At 34.6% G+C, this 23,320-nt stretch overlaps 1 protein-coding gene across 11 annotated transcripts in view; it reads left to right on the top strand.

The window, feature by feature from the left end:
* Positions 1 to 23,320, top strand: part of CCDC88A (coiled-coil and HOOK domain protein 88A) — a 125,667-nt gene that overhangs the window by 10,373 nt on the left and 91,974 nt on the right. For all 11 annotated transcript variants that reach the window (XM_019662119.1, XM_019662117.1, XM_019662118.1 and 8 more), the window contains exon 3: positions 14,227 to 14,335. In XM_019662119.1, the coding sequence (XP_019517664.1) occupies positions 14,227 to 14,335 (109 nt within the window). The remainder of the gene's footprint in view (positions 1 to 14,226; positions 14,336 to 23,320) is intronic.

Here is a 23,320-nt window from a genome sequence, read left to right on the forward strand (position 1 = left end):
TTGTTCAGCATCTTAGCTGTAGAGGGCAGTGTCACTGGCCCTCATATGTGGGATCCGAACCGGGGCCCTCTGGCGTCCCAGGCCAGTTCTTAACCATCGCGCCACTCGGCCGGCCCCTTAAATGGTATATTCTTAATGTGACTACTTTCCTAGAAAAAAATTACTAGAAAAAAAATTGAACTTCACATTATTATTGACAGTATGACTGTGTCCTTTGCCTGGGTGATAAAGGACCAAGGAAAATGGTTTAGCTTTAGGTGTTGGGTCCTGGCCCAAAGTTGTGGAGGATGAGAAGTTGTGGAGAATGACCAGTGGAGGCAATATTCCAATCGTTTTTTGCCAAAACTGTTTTGAAAAAGGTAAATCACAGTAAAATTTCAGAACTTGAATGTTCAGGGAAAATGGAGTGTTGAATTTTCTCATAATTGAAGCTAACTTAATTTTTTCCAATTCTTTGTTTAAAATCTTTGCAAATGAATTAAATTACATTTTCACTTTTATAAATAGACTATACATGTGATGATTCAGAGCCTTGTAGTATCTCATTTTATTATTTTAAACTTAAGTGTTTGTGTTAAATATTGAATATGTGTAACTGACTAAGATGAATCTGTAGTAAATGGTGAATGATCCCCAGCATGTGTTTGAAACAAATCCTCTGGTTATTAGCTTGTTTTTTGTTTTTCTTTAATTTGTATGAATTTTATATGTCCCTTTTGAGGGAGGGAGGGATGGGGGAGCGAGAGGGGGGGGAGATTAGGGAGCGTTACTGTTGAGAAGTTAAGTTAGATTTGACTTTCTAAAGCTTTGGATTGTCAAGGAAACCTAAATAGGGAGGAAGTTGCATTTGATTTAAACCTTGAAGAATGATTGGACTTGGGTGGCCATAAATGAGGAGAGTAGGGTATTTTAAGTTAGGGAAGCAGCTTGAGGAAAAATTGTATTTATGATTTGGGAGATGATGAGGGGACTATCCTTAGTAGAGGATCTAAGTTGGGAAATAATAGAATATAAAGTTGCATAGGCACAGTAGACCAAATTATGGGAAACTTGAAAATTAACTAGTGTAATTTAGACTGCATATGGCTAAATGGAGAGCCATTTAAAATTCCTTATTAGGGGATTAAAAGTATTATTTTAGGAAAATCATTTTGGCATTAGTTTGCAGAATAGATTGAGTATGGAATTCATTTGCCATCTAATATTTGTAAGTACTGAGAATATATTGTATCAGTGAATCGGTGAAACTTACATTGTATTAGTGTTTGGAGCAAAGGTGGGGAATAGGCAGAGACAAGTAAGGAAGATAGATGGGTGATGGATGGTCATCTGTGCTTATTGTGGTGATGTTTTAGATCAGGGTCAGTCGGCTCTATGATTGGAGAATGAGCAAATTCAAGAACTATTGCAAAAGAATTGATAGAATTCTAGATATACCCTATTTTGCCGTGTATAATGTGATTCCATGTATAATGTGCACCCATGTTTTTGGCCCAAACTTTCAGGGAAAAAAATCTTTTGTTTTAATTCTTTAATTCAAATTTTTATTTGTTTACATTTAGGTACATGTTTTTTGTATTGTAAAGGAATTTTAGCATTGATTTTTTAACATATGGTATAAGAAATTTTATCTAACAAATAGTTACAAAACACAAGAATAGATACAAGTTACAAGAAATTTTATATACTGGTAATAAATTTATGACATGTACTCATCATAGAAGTCCAAGAACTTTCGTTGATGCAAGTTGGTCGTAAGTTCAACAAAACATTATACATTTAAATGTATAATATAGAAGTGTGCTTTGACAATGATGATAAATTTTGTATGAGAAACATTTCAGTTGCTATGTATTTGTGCTCTTGTTTAAATTCTGATTTCTATTAGATAGCGTATATTTCTTTTATCAAATTTATTTAAAATAGTTTTGAGGATGTTATTACAATTCTTTTGGGCTATTGGAATGCTTTCAAGTCTACATTTATAGACTATAACTTGTCTAAGAGACCTAGCAATTTTCTGGAAACTAAGTTGCATTATAACTAATCAGTTGTTAAAATTTAGACATCTTTGTGTCATACTTCTATTATTAGGATTCAAAGTTTCATCTGTGGTAAGAGGAAGAGCTCAAAGCAGTATTACAGAGTTTGGTCACTGTTGTGCTCAATACATTTTTCTGTTCTCTGGGAATATTCATATAATTACTTGAGTTATTTACCCCAAAAGAAAACCTCAGTCTTCTTTGCATAGTTCTCCAGAGCTTTTGTTGTTGTTGTTGTTTGTTTGTTTTAAATTCTGTGTAGAAATGCAGTCCAGTGTTTATTGAATACTGCATATTTCTTCTGAACATCCCATTACCCATCAAGTTTGCTGTGCACAGCTGTTTTCAAAATATTCTAAATCTTAGGTCATTTATTCTTCTGTCTTTTAAAAAGTAGTGACCCATTTTATTAAATTGGAGGTCCCCAAACTGTTTATTTCTCTTGGGCCATTTGTATGTCATGCTGTAAATTTCTAGTAGTAATTCTTTACCTCCCTATATGCCTTTCCTCTGTCTTGGTTTTCAGTTCGTCACATCTTTTTTAGTGTTACACTTGTTTGTATGTGTGGCTATTTTTTCCCTTTTATTTTACCGTTTTTTAAAAATAATTGTATGCACTTCTTTCATTTCCGCCTGTACTTAGTGTTTTTTTAAAAATAGGTATTTATTATTTTGCCTTGAATTGGCGGGCTTAAAATGAAGTTAGTTTGTGATCCTCTTGGAGCACTTTTTATAGCACACTAAAAGGGGCAAATTAAACCAGTATTGTGGTCATCTTATTCTGCTCTTAATAGAATTTATATTTTTAGAGTTACCCTCTAAAATATTTTTATATTAGAGAAATTTTATATTAGAGAAATTGATGATGAAAAAGGTTTTTCCTATTGAATTTCAAAACTTCTTGAGGTAAGTTTCTATGACTGTATATGATAGTTCATTAGTTAAAAGAGATTATACTTTGGAAAATAAATTCTAAAGTTCTTCATTTTAGAGGTCTTTATTGCGTCTCAAAAATGACAGTGATACTTTTCACTGATAATTACTCAAGTGAACTATTTAAATTACCCTAGGAGTGTTTATGGATTTCAGGTTAGGAATCCTTACTCTATTGAATTGATAGTATGGGGATGAAAGACATAAATCTGTCTTGGATCATGGAAAATACCTAGTTATACATCATCTCAGTTTGAGTCTCTAGGACTGACTGGGTGGAGCAAATAATGCCTTAGAGTACTGATTAAAACAAAGCTCTGTAACCCTATTTTAAGGATTAAGGACAATGGGTGAAGCTTCCATTACAGATCAGTGTTGCCCTTTGGTGCTATAAACAATTTTTGTTTCAGTTACTGGCCATGTGATTGCCTTCCGTATGAATGAAGGTTTTGTTACTTTATGAAGCAAGAACAGCAATTGATTTGCCTAATACAATGGTTCTCCAAGTGATAGCAACAGACCACTGGGGTTCTGGTTGTCTGTCTGGTCAAAATAATTTTCATAATAATATTAAGATTTCGTTTGCCTTTTTGAAAGCCTGTGTTGTAAAAGCATTGATGGTGCAAAAGCAAAGGTGGGTAAAACTGCTGACACCATATTGTGGTACCAAATAGTACTGATAGTCATTATATTCTTCACACTATGTACTTGTAGTTAAAAAGAAATCCAGCTTCACTTGAAAATGTTCTTTTTTGAGCCGGCCGAGTGGCGCGATGGTTAAGAGCTGGCTTGGGATGCCAGAGGGCCCCGGTTCGAATCCCACATATGAGGGCCAGTGACACTGCCCTCCACAGCTAAGATGCTGAACAACAGCTCAACCTGGAGCTGGGCTGCCATGAGTCGCTGGCGATGGCGTAGGCTGCAGCCCCTGTGGCAGCAGGTTGCCATGGGCTACCGTGTGTAGCCAGCAGCCAGCGTGAGCGGCCAGCAGCCGCAGTGAGCAGCCCTCCAGAAGCCAGCGACTGATCTGCCTCGCCCGGGAAGAGCGCAATGATGGTGCCAACTTGGGCCAGTGAAGCAATGTCCTCCACAACTAGACTGAAGATCAAAATGACAGCAACTTGTCTGTTCCCCTTCCCCCAATTCCCCAACACTGTTCCCATCCCCCCAATTCCCCAATAAAAATATTTATTAAAAAAAATGTTCTTCTTTTCAAAAAATATTTTTATTGGGGAATTGGGGGAAGGGAACAGCATTGGGGAATCTGGGGAGGGGAACAGACAAGTTGCTGTCCTTTTTGTTCTTCAGTCTAGTTGTGGAGAACGTTGCTTCACTGGCCCATGCTGGTATTATCATTGTGCCTTTCACGGGTGAGGCAGATCAGTTGCCAGCCACTGGACAGCTGCTCACGGCAGCTCTTGGCAGCTTACGCTGGCTGCCAGCCACTCGTGGTAGCTTTACGGCAGCCCACTGCAGCCCCACTGCAGCCTACACCATTGCCGGGGACTCACTGCAGCCCAGTTCCAGGTCGAGCTGTTGTTCACCATCTTAGCTGTAGAGGGTGCAGCGTCACTGATCCTCATATGGGATCCAAACCAGGGCCCTGCTGCTCAGAGCCGGTGTCTCAAGCCAGCTCTTAACCAACGCGTCACTCAGCCAGCCCAAAAATGTTCTTGATGAAACAGTAAAAGTTATTTTATTGAGTCTTGACCATTTGAGTACATATCTTTTAACATTCTGTAGTACAAATTGGGAAGTATGCATTAAACACTTGTGTTGCATAATGAAGTATGGTGATTATCTCAAGAAAAAGTACTTATGGTTATTTGAGTTGCAAGTTGAACAAGTCTCTATTTTGTGGAACTCTATTTTTACTTGAAAGAACAACTGACATGCTATAGTTATTCAGACTTGAGTATTGGGCAGACATTTTCTCAAATATGAACAAAGTGAGTCTGTCACTCAACTGATAATATGTATTGTCAGTGATAAAATTAGAATTATAGAAAACATGAGTTTAGTAGCTTCTCAAAATTTAAATACTTTTCTGATGAGACTATTAAAATTCTTTTTTTCATTGTATATTTTTCCATCTTTTTCATGTACTTTGAGCAAAATAGTGTATCACTGCACGTTGAATGCAGAAGCCAATTTAAGAATCCAGATGTCTTCTATTAAGCCAAACATTAAAGAGATTTATTCATTTGTAAAAGAATGTCACTCCCCACTAAATTTTTTTGTTTTTGGAAAAGATGATTATTTATTATAAAAATGGTCTTTATGTTAACATGCAATGAATTTGTTTTTTTAGATGGATGAATTATTTTTTAATTCTTAATTTTAATTTCTAATATAGTAAATGTATATAGATATAACTCACATAAACAAAAGCTATTTGGAGTCCTCAGTAACTTTTAAATGTAAAAATGGGCCCTCAGACCAAAAACGTAGAAAACTGCTAGCCTAATATTTGAAGGTCTCATGTTGGCTCATTGTAAAAAGTAAAGGGTAGATCTTCAGTCATTTTATCTATTCAGATAAAATCAAAGTTAAGTATATGTATGGTATTGGATTTTCATTCTTTTTGTGTCCATTTGCAACTTTTAAATCAAAAGGTTAGTTCTGTTTGTTAAATCAGTGACTATCATGCTGTACTGCTGTCTCAGTCTTGGGCTAACTGGAAGATGTCGTAGGTATTTCTTCAGCTTTTGAAAAGGTAACTTAATATATCTTAAGTTATGAAAATGTACGTGAAGGGGACTGTGTCGATAATCTCTATGTGGTCTTTTATATGTCACATACCTATCCAAGAATGACTGTTTCATCATTGTAAGATCAAATTACTTAATATATGTGAAAATATTCTGTATATATATTAAAGATTATGTTAATATTAGGTTTTTTTATTGGCCATCAGGCACAGTGATTTTGTGAGAAAGAGGAGAAATTAAGGTAAAGGGATATTTAAAAAAAACACACACTTATTTTCCTGATTATTGTTAAGGCTAACAATACTTGGATAACCCTAAATGGTGATGATATTTACCCAGTTAATTATTTTCCATAAAGCAATCATTTTGGCATATGCACATTTGAAGTTAGATATACAAATAACTTAGTTATTTCTAGTGTTTCACAGTGACATGCAAATGTTATGTAATTATGTGTTGCCATATAAAATATCTCAAAAATTTAAAAATCCTGCATAACAACTAGTTTTAAATTAGAGTAGCGTGATCAAAAACAAGAACACATGTAGTTGTTAAGCACCAACACTAAACAGATGGTCCAAGAGGATACATAACAGCTTTACAGTCAGGGTAGAAGAGCATAAAGCCATTAAAACTATCATATTTCTGTTTCTCATAGATATTAGTCAATGAATAAGTAAAGACATAATCCTTGGTTAAATAGGGACCAAATTTTAGAATATTAGCATTGTAGAAATGGTAATGTTTCCTTCATCTTTTACCCTGATTCAAAAATTACTATATACAGTGGCAGATAATATTATTGCCTGTTTATTGAAATTAATGCGACTTGTCATAAGTAGGTCATTGATAAATGTGAAATTGCTTGAGGCCCTCTTTTGCTGCCATGTTGCATTTAACTTCTGGCTGGAGAGATTTGAGCTATATTGCTAGGCTATTTGCCTCTAGAGCATTTTCAGTTTTTATCTTATAAAAGAAAATGGTTGATTTGAGATTATATTGGTTTGGAAATAGCTGTGTGTGATTAAAAAGGTATTTGGTCATATATCACATTTGTATCATTCCATAGCTCATTTGTTTTAGACAAAGGTTTTTCCAAAGATAAATTCTTTTTTTTTAAAGGTATATTTTCAAAGGGAGCTTAATCAAAATTTCATTAATTATGGCTCTGTCTATTCTGAATTAATCTTTGCTTAGCATTTTAAGTATTAAACATGAAGGAAAGAGAATATTTAGAATACTTAATAGACTACAATTTCTTTTTAGAGAATTCTGGACTCAAACTGTATCTAGTTTGTTTAAATTACTGAATGTACTCTATTGTTTTATAAAAAAATAAGCCTTAAATTACACGTGGAAATGTAGTGCTATGTGTCTTTACATAGAATGTATACCTTTTATAGAAGAAACTTTGTTTTATTATCTTATGTTCATGCATAGTCTCACACATGTCTTATGATTCTGAATCTCTAACATAGACTCCTACACATATAGCCTCATTAAATGTGCTTCAGCTAAATAACAGTCAGATACAATTACTTATTTTTCCTGCAGAACGAGGTAGTGCATCATTATTAGATTTTTCTGTTTTAAAAAAATACTGTTTTTCCTGAAGTTACTAATTTTCTTGATTTGAATAATTTCCAGGCAATCTATCCTTAAATATTTAACTATTTTTCATAGGAGTGGAGATTAGGACCTTTAAGGTAGTTTCACATGAAGTTAGTCCCTCTCACATTGAAAGGATCACATTCTTGGGATGAAAGGACCTGTTTTCCATAATCCTAACATATGTCAGTTTGACCCTAACTCAAATTAGGCATGCATCAAATGGGAAACCCAAGCCTTGTAATTGAAAGTTTATTGCTCTCTAGTCCATGCCTAAAGTGCTTAGCAGTTGTGTTGGTATCCATGTCCCGAAAGTTTATAGATAAGACTGTGATGTGATAGCCAGTGATTCTAAAGAAGTAGGAACTTTCCAGTTCTGTTTGCATACTAAAATAACTTGCAGTTGGTACAGTGTAGATTAGAAACTGAAACTGAGGCTCTGAGTATGTATGTATCAGCCTGTCCTACCAAAGAATACCACTCTTTTATTGGATTTCCTTATGCGTCTACTAGATAATAGTAATCCCCTCAAATTCCATGTAATGATAGCAAAGATTTATAAACACAAAGCACCACTATTTTATGAAAGGATACAGAGAACTTTCATTCTCCTATCTTTGAGATCTCTGTTGAATGTGAAGTTAATTTTAGGTGTTGAAGTACTTTTCCATAAATTTTTCAAAATACTTTCTCTAGCTTATATAAACTATTTTTTCACTTTTTTCCAAATTCCTAAAATAATTTCATCTGATATCCTTAGTATATAAAAACCAAACTGTTCCCTTTTTTTATATTCAGAATTATCTTAATTTATTACAAGCAATCTTTCCCAAAGCCTGAGAAAACTTAACATAAAACTTATAAATACATTTTTTTACAAAAAATTCTTAAAAGATTTTGAGCAATCCAAAATTCTAAATTCTTAAAATTTGCTAATTCTTAGAAGAGCTTTAGGCAAAGGAGACTACAAGGACTTTCAGACAACGGAATAAATTTCAAAATAGCATATGAGGAATGTTGGACATAAAATTTAAAAGGAAACTTTATTTTTAAAAAATTAAAGAACACAGAGAAACTTGGTAACAACTCTGTCAGGGACAAAGATAATATTTACTTTCTAAAATTTTAAAAAGTGGGAATGAAATCACACATGTTTATTAGAATATTAGGTATCCATTCCAAGGTATAATCCAAGTTACATATTGTCATGTAATAAACGATTTGCACATAAACTCCTACAGTTTTTTTCTATACATTTTCAGTTATAATATTGAAGTCTTCCTTAAATATTTGTTGTCAGAATTAAATACCCAGGTTTATAATAAAATATCACTGTGATAAACTGAGTGGGGAAAGGAAATGAGTCTTCTTTAGTTTGATTACTGTGAAAACCATTAAGAATATGCTCAAACAATACAATAAAAACCATTTATTATACACATGGGTTTTATGGATAATATTGCTCAAATCAAGCTATCAGTGTTTTCTTTGGTTTTCTGAATGATCCTATAAAAAGAAAAGGCTGAAAGAGAGTAAAAGAAAAAAAAAGCTGTAAGATTTTAGTCCAATTACTACTTTGGACTTCGATTTTCTAATGTATAGTGAAACTAGGTAACCTCTAATGTACTTTTTTAGGTCTAAATGTTATCCGTGTATGAATAGGAGACATTCATGGGTGAGAAGTACATAAGGGGATTCAAATATATAGAGTTAAGAAAATAGAAATAAAAAGATGGAAGAAGCTAGGGAGGAAAGATATTTACAGAATGTCTCTGATTGCAAATGAAATTTCCATAACTTTGGGTAGTATACCTAACATTCTTGTTATTAGGGTTTTTCCTACCCCCTTCTCCCAATTGTAAGTACATTTTTCTTCACAGTGATCGCTTGACTTAAACTAAGCTTTTATACATAAAGTAATATGGACACATTAGGTACTCAATGAGCATTTAACTTACTGACCAAAAGTGTACCACAGTTGATTATATAAAACAAGATTTCCCTTCAGCTCTCTGGGTTTTTAATCATGACTTCCTGACCATGTGGCTGTTTCTCTTTGTCTGCCATGACACATGATCTGACTTCTGTGTTATAGTCTCCTTGTTTTTGAAAGTAACTAGCTCTGGTTGATGCTTTTACCTCAGAGACCTACTTTTCCAGTTGTATTCTCATTTGCCTCAGGCCGTTCATTATTTCCCTGACACTGAACATACATCAGTCACAGGTTAGATTTAGCCTGCATTACTACTCCCTTGATCTGCAGATCTCAAATTATAGTTTAGGACTCTGTTATTCAACTGATGTTTGGGACACAAACCTTAGTAGAGAGTATCTATTCCGGACTGCGAAGTGAGCTGTTAGCTTGGAGAATGTCAGCTCAACTCTCATTAGAAAGCAATAATTTTTAAAACACTATGCTTAGTCTTAAATCATTTATTCTTATATTTATTTATTCATACAACATTTATGTTAGGAATATATGCTGATTTTTAAAGAAAAAAAATGTGAATAAGATATGGCCCTTGTCAGAAGCTTACGTTCTAGTGAGAGGTGAGAGGCATAAAGGCAGTTAAGTGTTAGAAGACCTGTGATAGAATTATGTACCCCAAAAAGGGAATAGTGTTACTCTGTGTGGGAGCGCTGATAGAGTAAATAGTCTAAGATTGTGAAGAAGACTCAGTATTAGTAGTTGTAACAATGTAATTCACTATGTTAGTATATTAAAGGAGAGGAATCCGATGGGAGTAGATATAGGAAAACTGGGTAAAATTCAGCACCCATTCAGATATTCAATAGGAAAAGGAGGAAACTTAACTTGAAGGAAGGTATCCATCAGAAAATTATGGCAAACATTATGCATTAATGGTAATACAATAAAAGCAGTCCCATTAAATTTGAGAACATGATAAGGATAGCTCTTATCTCCATTGTTACTTGTTAATGCAGTAAGTAAAGAAATAGAAGTGAGATGTAAGATTGGAAAGGAGGTCAGCTGCTATTTGCTGCTGATATGATTTTTTTTTCCTATAAAACCCAAGAAAATGAGTAAATTTGGAAGGTGGTTAATCAGAAATGCAGTATACAAAAACTAGTTTTCCTATTATCCATTAGCAATGGTAAGTAGACAGTGTAATAGAAAACAAATCCATTTCACAAAGAAAAACCCAAGTAAGAAAAAAATGTTTTTTAATGTATAAGACCTTAGTGGGGAAATTTAAAAATTTTACTGATGCAATTTTCAATTTTTATCAAATTAATATTAACAAAAAACTAATACATCTCAATGAAGTTTTTCATAGAACCTTATAAATATCCCAAAATTCATGGAAAGAACAGTATGTATTATTAGCCGGGACAATTTTAAAAAACAAAAGCAAAACAGAGCAGCTTGTTCTAATAAAATTAAGATAATAATAAAACTATAATAATATAAAAAAGGTTTTAATGACATATGTATAGACAAATAGGTAAATAGAATACACTCCAAAAATAGATCGCACGATATGGGAATCTAGTATATCATAGAGATCAGTGGGAAATGATAAACTCTTTAGTAATTGGTGTTGGGATAATTGATTATCAGTGTGAAAATCCTACAAATTATATTCAAGAAGACCGCCAGGGCTTATTTTTAAACTTTGTTAGGGAGGTTCTGGCATAGCTTTTACTCAACTACTGGTTTGGTCCTACTTCTAAGGTATGACTCTTTTGAGGTCTCTACTAAATGCTCTGGGTGTTTATCAGAGTCTCTCTTCACTGTGGCTGGTGAGAACTTGGATTTCACTCTGCACTTGTGACACTCTTTGGGTGTTATTCAGCGGGGCGCTTTCCTGTACTTGCCCTCTGTTCAGCCTTGTGGAGTTTTAGGGTACTTATGCACAACTTAGTATTTAGCCAAAATCTTAAGAGCATATTTTGGGAGCTCTTTGTTAGTGTAGCTTTCTTGCCTCTGGTATTCTTTTCTGAAAATTTCAGTCATTTCAACTTCCTTGAACTCCAAGCTTTGTCTCCTAAAGTTCCATGCGATTTGGGCTACCGCCACCACCCAAACCTCATTCTGGAAAGTGCCTCACTGCTTCACTAGAGAGAGCGTGGCATTACCTGCGGTCCAAAGTCTGAAACCAATTATTTCATGTTTTGTACAGTTTCCTAGTTCTTTATGGCAAGAGGGCAAGTTTGGTACTAGCTGTTCCTTCCTATTGGATACTTTAGCTTAGTTTGGTTGAATTATTTTCTCATCTAGTGGTATGAGAGGTCTCAGTGTAAATGGTTGAAATGATCCAATGTTGGGGATTGACATTGTGAATATGGTCAAAGGACAGAAGAATCAATATGTTGGGAGTGCTGGGAAGAGATAGTTGAAATAAAGCAATAGTTCTCATCATATGGTTTCAGACTCCTTTCAGAAGGTGCATAGGGTCTTCCTCCTACATATCCTTGTGTGGTTGGATTCTCTTCATATACATGAACCAAAATAACACAAAAACAAACAATCGAATGCAGAAGCAAAGATGAGCATAAGCCCGTTTTTAAAAATTAAACCTGATATTAAAGGGACTTGTAAAAATAGTAAAACAATGCCACTCTCCTCACTAAATTTTGTTTAATTTAAATTTTTTTATTTTTTAAGATATTTAAAATGTACATATGTGATTTGATACATGTATACATTGGGAAAGGATTCCCACCACCTGGTTAGTTAATGTATCTATTACCTCACATTTTTATCTTTGTGTGTGTGTGTGTGTGTGTGTGTGAGAGAGAGAGAGAGAGAGAGTGCACATTTATGAGAAAATTCCACTCTTAGCAAATTTCAATTGTATAATACAGTGTTATCAACTATAGTTACCATTTTACATTAGATATTCAGATCATATTCATCTTATAATTGAGAGTCTACCCTTTTAGCAACCTCTTCTTATTTTCCCCACCCCCTCAGCCCCTGGCAACCACTTTTCTATTTGGTTATTACTAGTTAGACTTTTTTTTAGATTCCACATATAAGTGAGAACAGACAGTATTTTTCTGACTCTAGCTTATTTCATTTAGTATAATGCCATCAAGGTCCATCTATGTTGTTGCAAGTGTCAGGATTTCCCTTTTTTATGGCGGAATAATATTCCTCTGTTTGCGAGCGTGCGTGTGTGTATCTGATCTTTATCCTTTTATTTGTTGATGTACACTTAGGTTGTTACTTCTGTATCTTGGCTGTTGTAAATAATGCTGCAGTGAACATGGGAGTGTAGATAGGGCTTTGAGCTTCTGATTTCTTTTCCTTTGCCTTACACTCCAGAAGTGGGATTGCTGGATCATATGGTAGTTCTATTTTTAATTTTTTGAGGAACCTCCATAGTGATTGCACCAGTTCTCACCAATGGTGCTCAAGGATTCCCTCTTCTCCACATCCTCACTGACACTTGTTATTTGTTATCTTTTTGATAATAGTCATTCTGACAGGTATGAGGTGATACCTCACTGTAGCTTTGACTTGCGTTTTCTTGATGATTAGTGATGTTGAGCACTTTTTCATGTACCTATTAGCCATTTGTATGTCTCCTTTGGAAGAAATGTCTCTTTAGTTTCTGTTCCCATTTTAAAATTGCATTTTTTTTTCTTTTGCTATTGAGTTGTATGAGTTCTTTTTATATATTTTGGGCATTAACCCCTTATCAGATATATGATTTGCAAATATTTTCTTTCAGTCCATGGTTGCCTTTTCATTTTGTTGGTAATCCTTTGCTGTACAGAAGCTTTTAAGTCGAATGCAGTCACACTTCTTTATTTATTATTATTATTTTTAAAGATTTTATTGGTGAATTGGGGGAGGGGAACAGTGTTGGGGAATTGGGGAAGGGGACCAGCCAAGTTGTTGTTCTTCAGTCTCAGTTGTGGAGGGCGCCAGTCTCCATCTGGCTTCCTGTCGGGCAGCTTGTGGCCTCTCAGCTCAAGGTGCTGTGTTCAGTCTTAGTTGTGGGTGGGCATAGCCACCATCCCATGCGTGAGTTGAACCAACAGTCCTATTGTCAAGAGTGCACGCTCTATCCACTGAGCCACCCGGGCAGCAGCTCAGCTCAAGGTGCCAAGTTCAGTCTTAGTTGTGGGTGGGCATAGCCCACCATCCAACAGGCAATCTTGTTGTTACACCAGCTGAGCCATCCTGCCACCTGTTGGCAGCTCAGGAACAACTCAGTTCGGGAGCAGTGCACTGGCCCATGTGGGAATGGAACCGGCGGCCCTGTTGCTCAGTGCTCGCGCTCTTAAGTCAGCTGTTAACCAACTGAGCCACTTGGCCGGCCCCCAGTCACACTTTTTTATTTTTGCTTTTGTTGCCTTTGCTTTTGGTGTCATTAAATTTCTCATTCTTAACCATGACCTAACAGTTTTTCTTCAGTTTCTGCTACCTCAGAGTCACTGAACCCTTTGGTTTCATTAAATCTACAGAGATTACCCAAGATAAAAGTATTAACCTGTGTCGTCACTTCATTCTTTTTCTCTGGGATATTGGCTGTTCAAATATAGTCCTCATTATCTAGTGAGAAGACATAACATTTATTGGTTATAAGCCCATATTTTACGTTCTTGATTTAAATAGATTTGTTTTGGGTGATGGAAATATACATATACTAGTATTCAAGAATATGAGACTATTCATCCCAGAAAGTAGGAAAGACAAAATGAGAATGAAGGACAACATCTGACTTAAATTGCAAATTTATTTTGCCACTGTCTTAGCAATATCAGATGCATTTTTATTGGTTAGAAAAGCACAAAATAAATGTCTAAGTAATCATCTTTTTGGATCATCTCTGTTAATGCAGATAAAGGTACAATTTGTTTAAAGAAAAAATATATGATTATTTTTTAGTCACCTATAGGTTGATAGGTATATTTCAATATGATTTTAAAGTTTTGTGTTTTTTTATTTCTTACAGTAATCCTAAAACGGAGAGTCAGAGAGTAAATAAAAAAGTCAACAATGATGCCTCACTTAGAATTCATAATCTATCCATTTTGGTGAGACAGATAAAATTTTATTATCAGGTAAGTATTTTCTGTTTCATCTAGTACTTTAATAATAGCTTGCATATTCATATTTTTGTTATTTAGTATCAATCACCTAACATGTACTAAATTCTTATATTCCAGGTACTGTCTGTTTGTTGGAGATAGAACAGTAATAACATAGTTTATTTCTTGTGCAATATTAAGATACAAGCAAGCACTTCATAATTATCTGATTTTACAGATAACTATTATATTTTATGAATTTTTAAAACCAGTTCATAGTTTCCTGAGAACTTGCATAGTGCAATACTTTGTTGGCCTACTTGAATTATATTTTTGAAGAGTGTACTTTTTATAGTTCTTTTTAAACTTAAATTGGATGCATATTTTACAATTTAAATATGAGCATTCTCCAGGCTATCAATATACTTCTAAAAAATCGCTATAGCTGCATCACACAAATTTTAGTATGTTGAATATGTTGTGTTTTTAAAAATATTTATTCTATGCATTTTCTAATTTTTGTTATGACTTCTTATTTCTTTTATGAGTTATTTAGAAGTATGGTTTTAGATTTTGAAACATGATTTTTTCAAGCAATTTGTTGATTTTCAGTCAAGAATGTAGTTTGTATGATTTGTTAAAAATTACTTGGCTTGGCCTAGTATTTGTCAAGTTTTTATTAAAGTTCCATGCATGCTTGCAAAAGGTGTATATTCTCTAGTTGTTTAGGTGCAGATTCAGAGCAAGCTTGTTTGTTAATTGTATTGTTCAAACATTTTACAGTGTGATTAATTTTGTCTCTTGAGCAGTTATTGAGAAAGATGACTTGAAATCTCCCAGTATGATAATAGATTGGTTAAGTTTCCCTTTACACACTTTAAAGCTATGTTATTGGATGCAAATGAATTTAAAATTGTTTAATTATTAGGAGAATTATGCTATTTATCAGTAATTGTTTCTACATATTTTTCTTTCTTCTGGTTTAAAATTTTTTCACTTTACATCTGTTCTTTTAGAGGCCACTCTTAAAATTATACCTTTAATACATAGCATAGCAAAGCCTTAAATTAATCAGTATTTTTATTTTTTATGGAATAGTACTATGACATGAGAATGCTTTAACTTCAGTCATTCCCCCTGTGACTGTTAAACTGTTCTTGTGTTGTATTTTAGTTCTTTTTCTTTATAAAACCATAAATTAGATATTGAAACTACTGTCAAATAAATAAAATCAGTGTTCCTTAGATCAAACTACATGTTTTCCTTTTTTTCCCTTTCATGGTTTTCTGTCTCAGACCTGCCTTTGGGATCATTTTCTTACTGAAATATATCCTTTAAATGTTTGTTTAGAGAGGACTTGTTGATCGTAAAGTTTCTCAGTGTTTATTTGTCTGAAAGTACCTTTATTTCACTCTTGTTCTTGAAAGATAGTTTTGCTAGATATGCAGTTCTAGATTAACAATTACTTTTCCCTCAGTGTTCTGCAGATTTTATTCTTCTATGTCTGGATTCTTTATTGTCCTGGAGACTCAGCTATCAGTCTAATTTTTATTCTTAGGTTAAACTGTCCTTTTTCTCTCCTGGCTCCTAATTTTGTCTCTTCTGATATTGGCTCTTTCCTATTCTATCATATGATAGCCTTTAAATATTTCTATTATATGTATGCTAGGCTTTCTTACTCTAACCTCCATGTTTATTAAACTTCCTTTTTTATTTACTTATATATTTTAAATTTTGTTATATTAGTTTCAGGTGTATGAAACAACATAATGCTTAGACATTTACACCCCTTACAAAGTGATAACACCCCCAAGTCTACTACCCCTCTGACATCGTACACAGCTATTACAATACCATTGACTATATTCCCTATACATACATTGCATGTTTATACAATGGAGTATTATTTGGCCATAAAAAAGAATTAAATCTTACCATTTGCAGCAACATGGATGGACCTAGAGAATATTATGCTAAGTGAAATAAGTCAGACTGAGAAAGACAAATACCATATGATTTCACTTATATGTGGAATCTAAAGAACAGAATAAATGAGCAAACAAAACAAATAGACTCAGAGATACAGAGAAAAAAATTGATGGGGGGATGGTGGGTGGGGGAAAAGGTGAAGGGATTAGAAAATACAATTTGGTAGTCACAGTAGTCACGGGGATGTGAAATACAGTATGGGGAATATAATGATAATGTAAAAATTATGTAGGGTGCCAGGTGAGTACTGGGCTTATCAAGGGGATCACTTCATAGATTGTGTAGATGTTTAACCACTGTGCTGTACACCTGAAACTGAAGTTGAATAGTATTGAATGTCAACTATAATTAAAAATGTGTGTGTGTGTGTGTGTGTGTGTGTGTGAACTTCGTTTTATATTATCAATCTTGTACTGCATTCTGAGTATTTTCTTCTGGATTACCTTTTCAGTTTGCTAATTTGCCCTTCATATTTGTCAAATCTCTCTTTAACACATTGATTAATTCTTGACTCTCAATTATATCTTTCATTTCTAGAAGTTCTGTTTGATTCATTTGACATTTGTTTTTTTCATTTTCTTTACTAATCATTTTTTAAATTCTTTCTCTTTTTTTCTTTAGAAATTAAAAATATTTCTATTATAAATTTTATGTCCGAAAATTCCAAAATCTGAAAACATATCTCTGGGGATCTGAAAGGGGAAAAGAATACCCTTTGTATTCTGTTTACTATTTTTTATGATGATGGGTGGTGCCAGTGGTGTGTGTGTGTGTGTGTGCACGTGCGCGCGCGTGCACGCATATGTGTTTTAATTGTGAGCTCATTTTAGGGGGGAATTTTATCTGTGGGAATACTTTTGTGTCTGGGTCAAGGATGCATTGCTTCAGAGGGCATTTGTTTTCTTTTGTTTAACCAAACCAGAACCACTTTTAATTTATTTTAAGCAGCTTTATATTATTTTAGAAGCAATACCTATATACCATAGAAAACTAGAAAAAATGAGAAAATACAAGCAGTTCCAGTGCCTAATAGTGATTACCACTGTTAGCACCTGAATATGTACCTCTGGATCTCTCTTTCTGCATTTGTATGTATTACGTATTTATGTGTTTACATATATTTTTACTTTTATTTTTAAAATTTTTTTGAAGATTTTATTGGGGAATTGGGGGCGGGGAACAGTGTTGGGGAACTGGGGAAGGGGAACAGCCCAGTTTTCCTTCAATCTTAATTGTGGAGGGTGCAGCAAGCTCAGCTCCAAGTCCAGCCACACCACTCAGCTCAAGGTGCTGTGTTCAATTAGTTGCCAGTGGGTGTAGCCACCATCCCATGTGGGAGTCAAACCAGCAGCCTCGTTGTTAAGAGCGCACACTATTCATTGATTCATCAGGCGGTAGCTCAGCTCAAGGTGCTGAGCTCAGTGTTAGTTGCAGGCGGGCGTAGCCCACCATCTCGAACAGGCAACCTTGTTAGGGAACATGTGCTGTCACCAGCTGAGCCATCCTGCCACCTGTTGGCAGCTCAGCCGCATCTCAGCTCGGGCACAGCTCACTGGCCCATGTGGGAATCAAACTGGCAGCCCTGTTGCTCAGAGCTCGTGCTCTTAAGCTAACTCTTAACCAACTGAGCCACTCGGCCAGCCCTTTACATATGTTTTTAAACTGGGACTACATTATTGCAGATCCTTGGGGAAATAACCTTCCTCAGTCTCTACCAAAGGCTAAGAAAAACAGCTTTTTCCTTGCCTTCCTTTACAGGATTCATTTTTTTTTCTGTCTTTTAACTGAGAGTTATCTTTTTACTATCTTTTGAGCTCAGTCGTACATTTTTAAAGATTTTAAAAAAATTATTCAGCATATTGGATTTCTTCCTTTATAATATTTAGTATTCCTTGTTGCTAGAAATAAAAGTCTGCTAGAACTTTTATAAACATTTTTTAAGCCCAAATGTTAATAGTGCCAAGATGATATTATTATTAATGATTTGATTTTTCTTGACTGGCATTGCTTGTTTAGACACATCTGTAAATATTTTATTAACATTTGCTGGATGACCAGTTATACCCTTTTCTTTTTATTAATCTAAGTATGAATACCAGTGGACTAAGTTAGGGCTAGAAGTGATTGAATATCCTAACATTTTTGTCAATATTGTTTTAGATATTTAAAAAAAACATTACTGAGGGTTGATAGTTCTCCCCTTGTACGACTACCCTATGCCCTTTCTTTAGAACCAGTTTACCAGACCATCTCTACCCGTCCCCCATTGCCCCCTCTATGCTTTATATTCTTAGATAAAATGTTTCTAAGGCCCTTGTAAAGTATCTTCACAAATAGGTCAGCCATCTTATTTACATGATTAATTGACTTACTAAATTTATTTCTTATGCCCATGTATGTAACCAAGGTAGACCTAGTCTGCCTTAATATGACAGGTTTCAGGTTAACAAAGTCCAAATCAGTGCAGGTCTTGTCACCTGTTAAATTACCTATGTATTGGAAAAATCAGATGTTTTCCCTAAAGTCTTTCTAATAGAGCTTTAAAACAAATTTTTTTTTACGTCTTAGTAGATATACCACTCAGAAAAGGTATTTGAGGCAAAATATTTGAGCAGATTGTTATTGCTCTGACTCACAAGAGGAAAGTGAATTTGATACATTAAAATTCACAAGTAGTATATGTTTCTAGTTTTGTTGTTTTTTTTTTTTCTTTTAATAGGTCGGTAAGCATCCAGGTCATCTTGCAAAAATGATTCCTAGGGAGAAAGGAGAATTGACAGAATACCCTGAAATTATTGTTAGTGGGGGGAATTCAGTAATGATAGATAAATTTAAGTGTCAGTATTCTTTATTTTTTCATTTTAATGATTTAGAATATGTAAAATCAGTAAAAATTATAATGTCATTCAGATTACTCCCCTGTTCCCTGCTACCTTTTATTGACTGCCAAGGCATTGGGGCTACAGTGGTGAACAGGGCAGACTATGTGCTTATTCTCATGGAATTTATGGTTCTAGCAGAGGGATAATTGGAAAGTATATAAATGAAACAATTTTGATTGTGATAAATAAGGACAATGAAGAAGTAATGTGAGATCTTGAAAGAAGTAACTGGTAAAATTAGATTATCAGCAAGTTTATTGAACTTATACTTTGTTGTGTTTCCATGGAAATATACACCTTTTCAAATAACCATTGGATCCATAGCAAGCATCTCTTCTTGTCTTGCAAATAAGTACCGTATTTGCCGGCGTATAAGACGATTTTTTGGCCCTGAAAAATATGCCTCCAAGTGGGGGGTCATCTTATACGCCAGGTACACTTCAGATAGACTGCCCATAGTGCTTGCCCCATGCCATAGTGGCCTCCCGATGCCCGCCCACTTCATTCCACATACGGTTCAGGCATCAGCAGCGCTGCTGGGTGTATGCTCGGCTGTTATGCGATTTTGCTGTTATGCGATTTTACCACACTCGCAAAATCGCACACAGCCGACCATATAACAAACTCTGTATTTTGAGTGGAAATGTTAGGGGGTCGTCTTATACGCCGAGTCGTCTTATACGCCGGCAAATACGGTATTGAAATTTTTTTAATCAGAAAATAATTATAACTCATCTAAAATTACCTAGGCTCTTTGATTTTTTTAAGTTATTTTTATTTCTGTGAATGAGGGAGAGAGAGTGAATTTAATTATCAGAGACACACTTTACAAGTAACAATCTCAGTACATTTTTAGAACTGTTAACATCAGTGTTTGGTATGACTGCACTAACTGCAATTTAAATAAGTACTAAAAGAAGCAAGGTGATTGTTCAACCACCATTAAAATAATGTTCTGAATTTTTTGAGGACCAAAAAGGAAAGAGCACTATACAATTAGGAAATTTAAATTTATTAGGAAGTCTTTGCATTAATACTAAAACACCAGGCCTATTAACTACCATTAATGTAGTTGCCAGAGAAAACAGGTACTTTTTAAAGTTTCTCTTTAACATCTGTTATAATAAGCAACATTTAGAGTATAAATAAAATTCAGTAGCCAAGGAAAGAGACAGTTTGTTATACAACAAATGCTTTGTAGTCTGTCATGTTTTTGACACTTTGGTCAGTAGTTCTTTTAATGCCATTCATTTAATTTTTTTCCTGTAACCTACTAAAATATGGCAAAATAGTCTTAATTCTTTTCACTAGTAATACGGATAAAAGGACAAATACAAATGGTATGATAAATGTAATTATGTTTGAGTTTTTTAAATAAATTAGAAAAGTTTGAAAGGAGCGTTTGCTCAGTGTGTGATTCAGGAAAGGGAAATGAGCAGGACCTTTGCCAGAGCGTTCTTTAACTTCTTACTGTAAAGGAGGTGTTATGGATAACTTACAGGGGGAAGGAGAAGCCTCGTTTATCTTTGAATAGTCACTAAATAATGTCTATGTTTGGCACAGATTTGAAATAGTCTTTCTTACAATGCTTTAGCAACATGAACTTTAATTCACAGAAACTTGTATGTCAAAGTTTTTAGATGGTCAACTAAAAAATATAGTTAATATACCATTTTTCATAGAAAAGTTGTACAAAGCCAACTAAAACTAATAGAAATGAAATTACTTGTACTACCTTTCAAAGCATCTCTACTATTATTTTCCTATTAACATAATCTCTGCCAGTTCATCTTTTTAAGTATTGCCATTCTCCAAATCTTTCTGCACTGTCTTCATACCAGGATGAAATTTCTACCTATTCAGGGAAACTTTGCTTTAATGGTCCTGAAAACACTCAAATTCTTTATAATGGAATTCTTGCATACCTCTGAAAAATTGCCACCTCTCCTTATCTCCACCTCCACTAATATACTCCTTCTCATTCCCTGCTTTATTACTATCATAAGTGTTTATCACCAAAAACATTTACATACTTATTTTCTGTCCTCCCCTATTAAAATGTAAATTCCATGACAGCAAGGATTTTTGTTTGTTCATAGCTGTAATGTCTGGCAGATAATAAACATGCAGTAAACATTTGTTGAATGAATGACTGTCCTGATTTTCTCAAAACTTTATCCTCTTTAGTTGTGTTGGTAAAATCTTTCTCCATGCATTTTTATAGGTTTCTTATCACTTTAGTAACAATTGAAGTATCTTCACTAAGTTAGTTCATATACATATCCTTAACCCACAATTAATTAGTTTCTCCTAGTTAACACAGTCACACTTGTCTTGGGTTCATTTATGTATCACTTTTCCTTTTTTTTAGAGCTCGGTGAAGTCTGCAAAGTCTGGGGATGATATAATAGAGCTTTAACAAGAGCAATCAGGTTTTTTAGCCTCTGGTGTCTTTTATGTCTTGTATTTTTTTTTTTAAGATTTTTATTAGGGGAAGGGGAACAGACAAGTTGCTAACCTTTTTTGTTCTTCAGTCTAGTTGTGAAGGACGTTGCTTCACTGGCCCAAGTTGGCACCATCATTGCGCTCTTCCCGGGTCAGGCAGATCAGTCGCCGGCTTCTGGACGGCCGCTCACTGCGGCTGCTGGCCGCTCACACTGGCTGCTGGCTACACACGGTAGCCCATGGCAGCCCACCTGCCATCGCCGGCAACTCATGGAAGCCCAGCTCCAGGTCGAGCTGTTGTTCAGCATCTTAGCTGTATAGGGCAGTGTCACTGGCCCTCATATGTGGGATCCGAACCGGGGTCCTCTGGCATCCCAAGCCAGCTCTTAACCAACGCGCCACTCGGCCGGCCCTGTCTTGTATATGTTTTTAATGTAATTGTAAGATTGGGATAGGAAAATAAGACTTTTTATAAAAATGTATCTAGAATCTTCTGAAGAACCATTAGAGCTAAAAAGAGGTTTCAGAATTTGGGTTCTTTAAATTTGTATTTTTAGATGCCTTACCTAATATCAGTACTTTCAGACATAATTTAAAATTAATACTTGGAAATAAAGTAAAAACATTTCAACATTTTAAAAAACTTAATGCTTTTGTTTCACTTCCTACCCTTCCCAACAAAAGTCACATACATGGTAAATCATGGAGCCAAAATTTAAGCCTAGGTATACTGACTCTACCAGAGTACACCATACTAGGCATTCAGAGTCCACTATACTAGAGTACATTTTGAGATACATGGAGGTAAAATTAGAGAGTAAAGACCAAACTGTGCTAACACATGAGGTTATTGATGATACAATGTGGTGAAAGGAAACACAGATTGCTTTCATCTTTGTGGAAATACTGTTAGCATAAGAGCATGGGGTAACAGAGTAGGCAGGAGGTGGGGAGCCAGCTGAGGAATTGGGTGGAGGAAAGGAGGTAGCAGACTATATTGAATATTACTATCCACTTGGATAGTTTCCTTATAACAGTGTACCAACATGGAATGTTACATGGTAAATCAATAAAATAAATTGCCTTGGAAATACAAATTAATGTTTTCTAGTTGACACATCAGTTTTGACTCATGTTACCCTGATATAAGTGTAGCAAATGAGAATTATCTTTTGTATTGAAATTGAGATATAGCTTTTTTCTAATAATTCAGGATATGTTAAAATTTAAAGCCTTTTCATGAGAGTGAATTTTCTTTGTGCTGACTTAGATTATCTTCGCTAAATAGGATATAGACAAAACAGTGATTGCTTTTTTTTAATATATATATTTTTTATTTTTCAATACAAGACAGCCGCAACATGGCTTCTTCTGTATTTCCTTAGTTATAGGACTTCTGTTCAGCTAGACTTCAAGTGATTCTCAAGGATGGTTGTTGTATAGTTTAGTTGTAATTTTGATGTGGTCAGGAGAGGAGGCAAGCACTGCGTTTACCTACTCCGCCATCTTAACCAGAGCACCAATGGTTGCTCTTTTTGTACATCTTTCTTATTTATGATTTCTTTTAATATGTACAATAGTCCTGATAATTTTGCTTCAAGGCAAGGAAACTAAAAATTAGAATGAATTAAGAATGCATTCCTCTAAGTCCATTTAGCTGTTATAAGACTGTAGTCTAGTCTATCTTGATATAACTTGCTTT

Source organism: Hipposideros armiger, unplaced genomic scaffold (assembly GCF_001890085.2).
Source record: "Hipposideros armiger isolate ML-2016 unplaced genomic scaffold, ASM189008v1 scaffold_366, whole genome shotgun sequence".
In the NCBI taxonomy this organism is placed as follows: domain Eukaryota; kingdom Metazoa; phylum Chordata; class Mammalia; order Chiroptera; family Hipposideridae; genus Hipposideros; species Hipposideros armiger.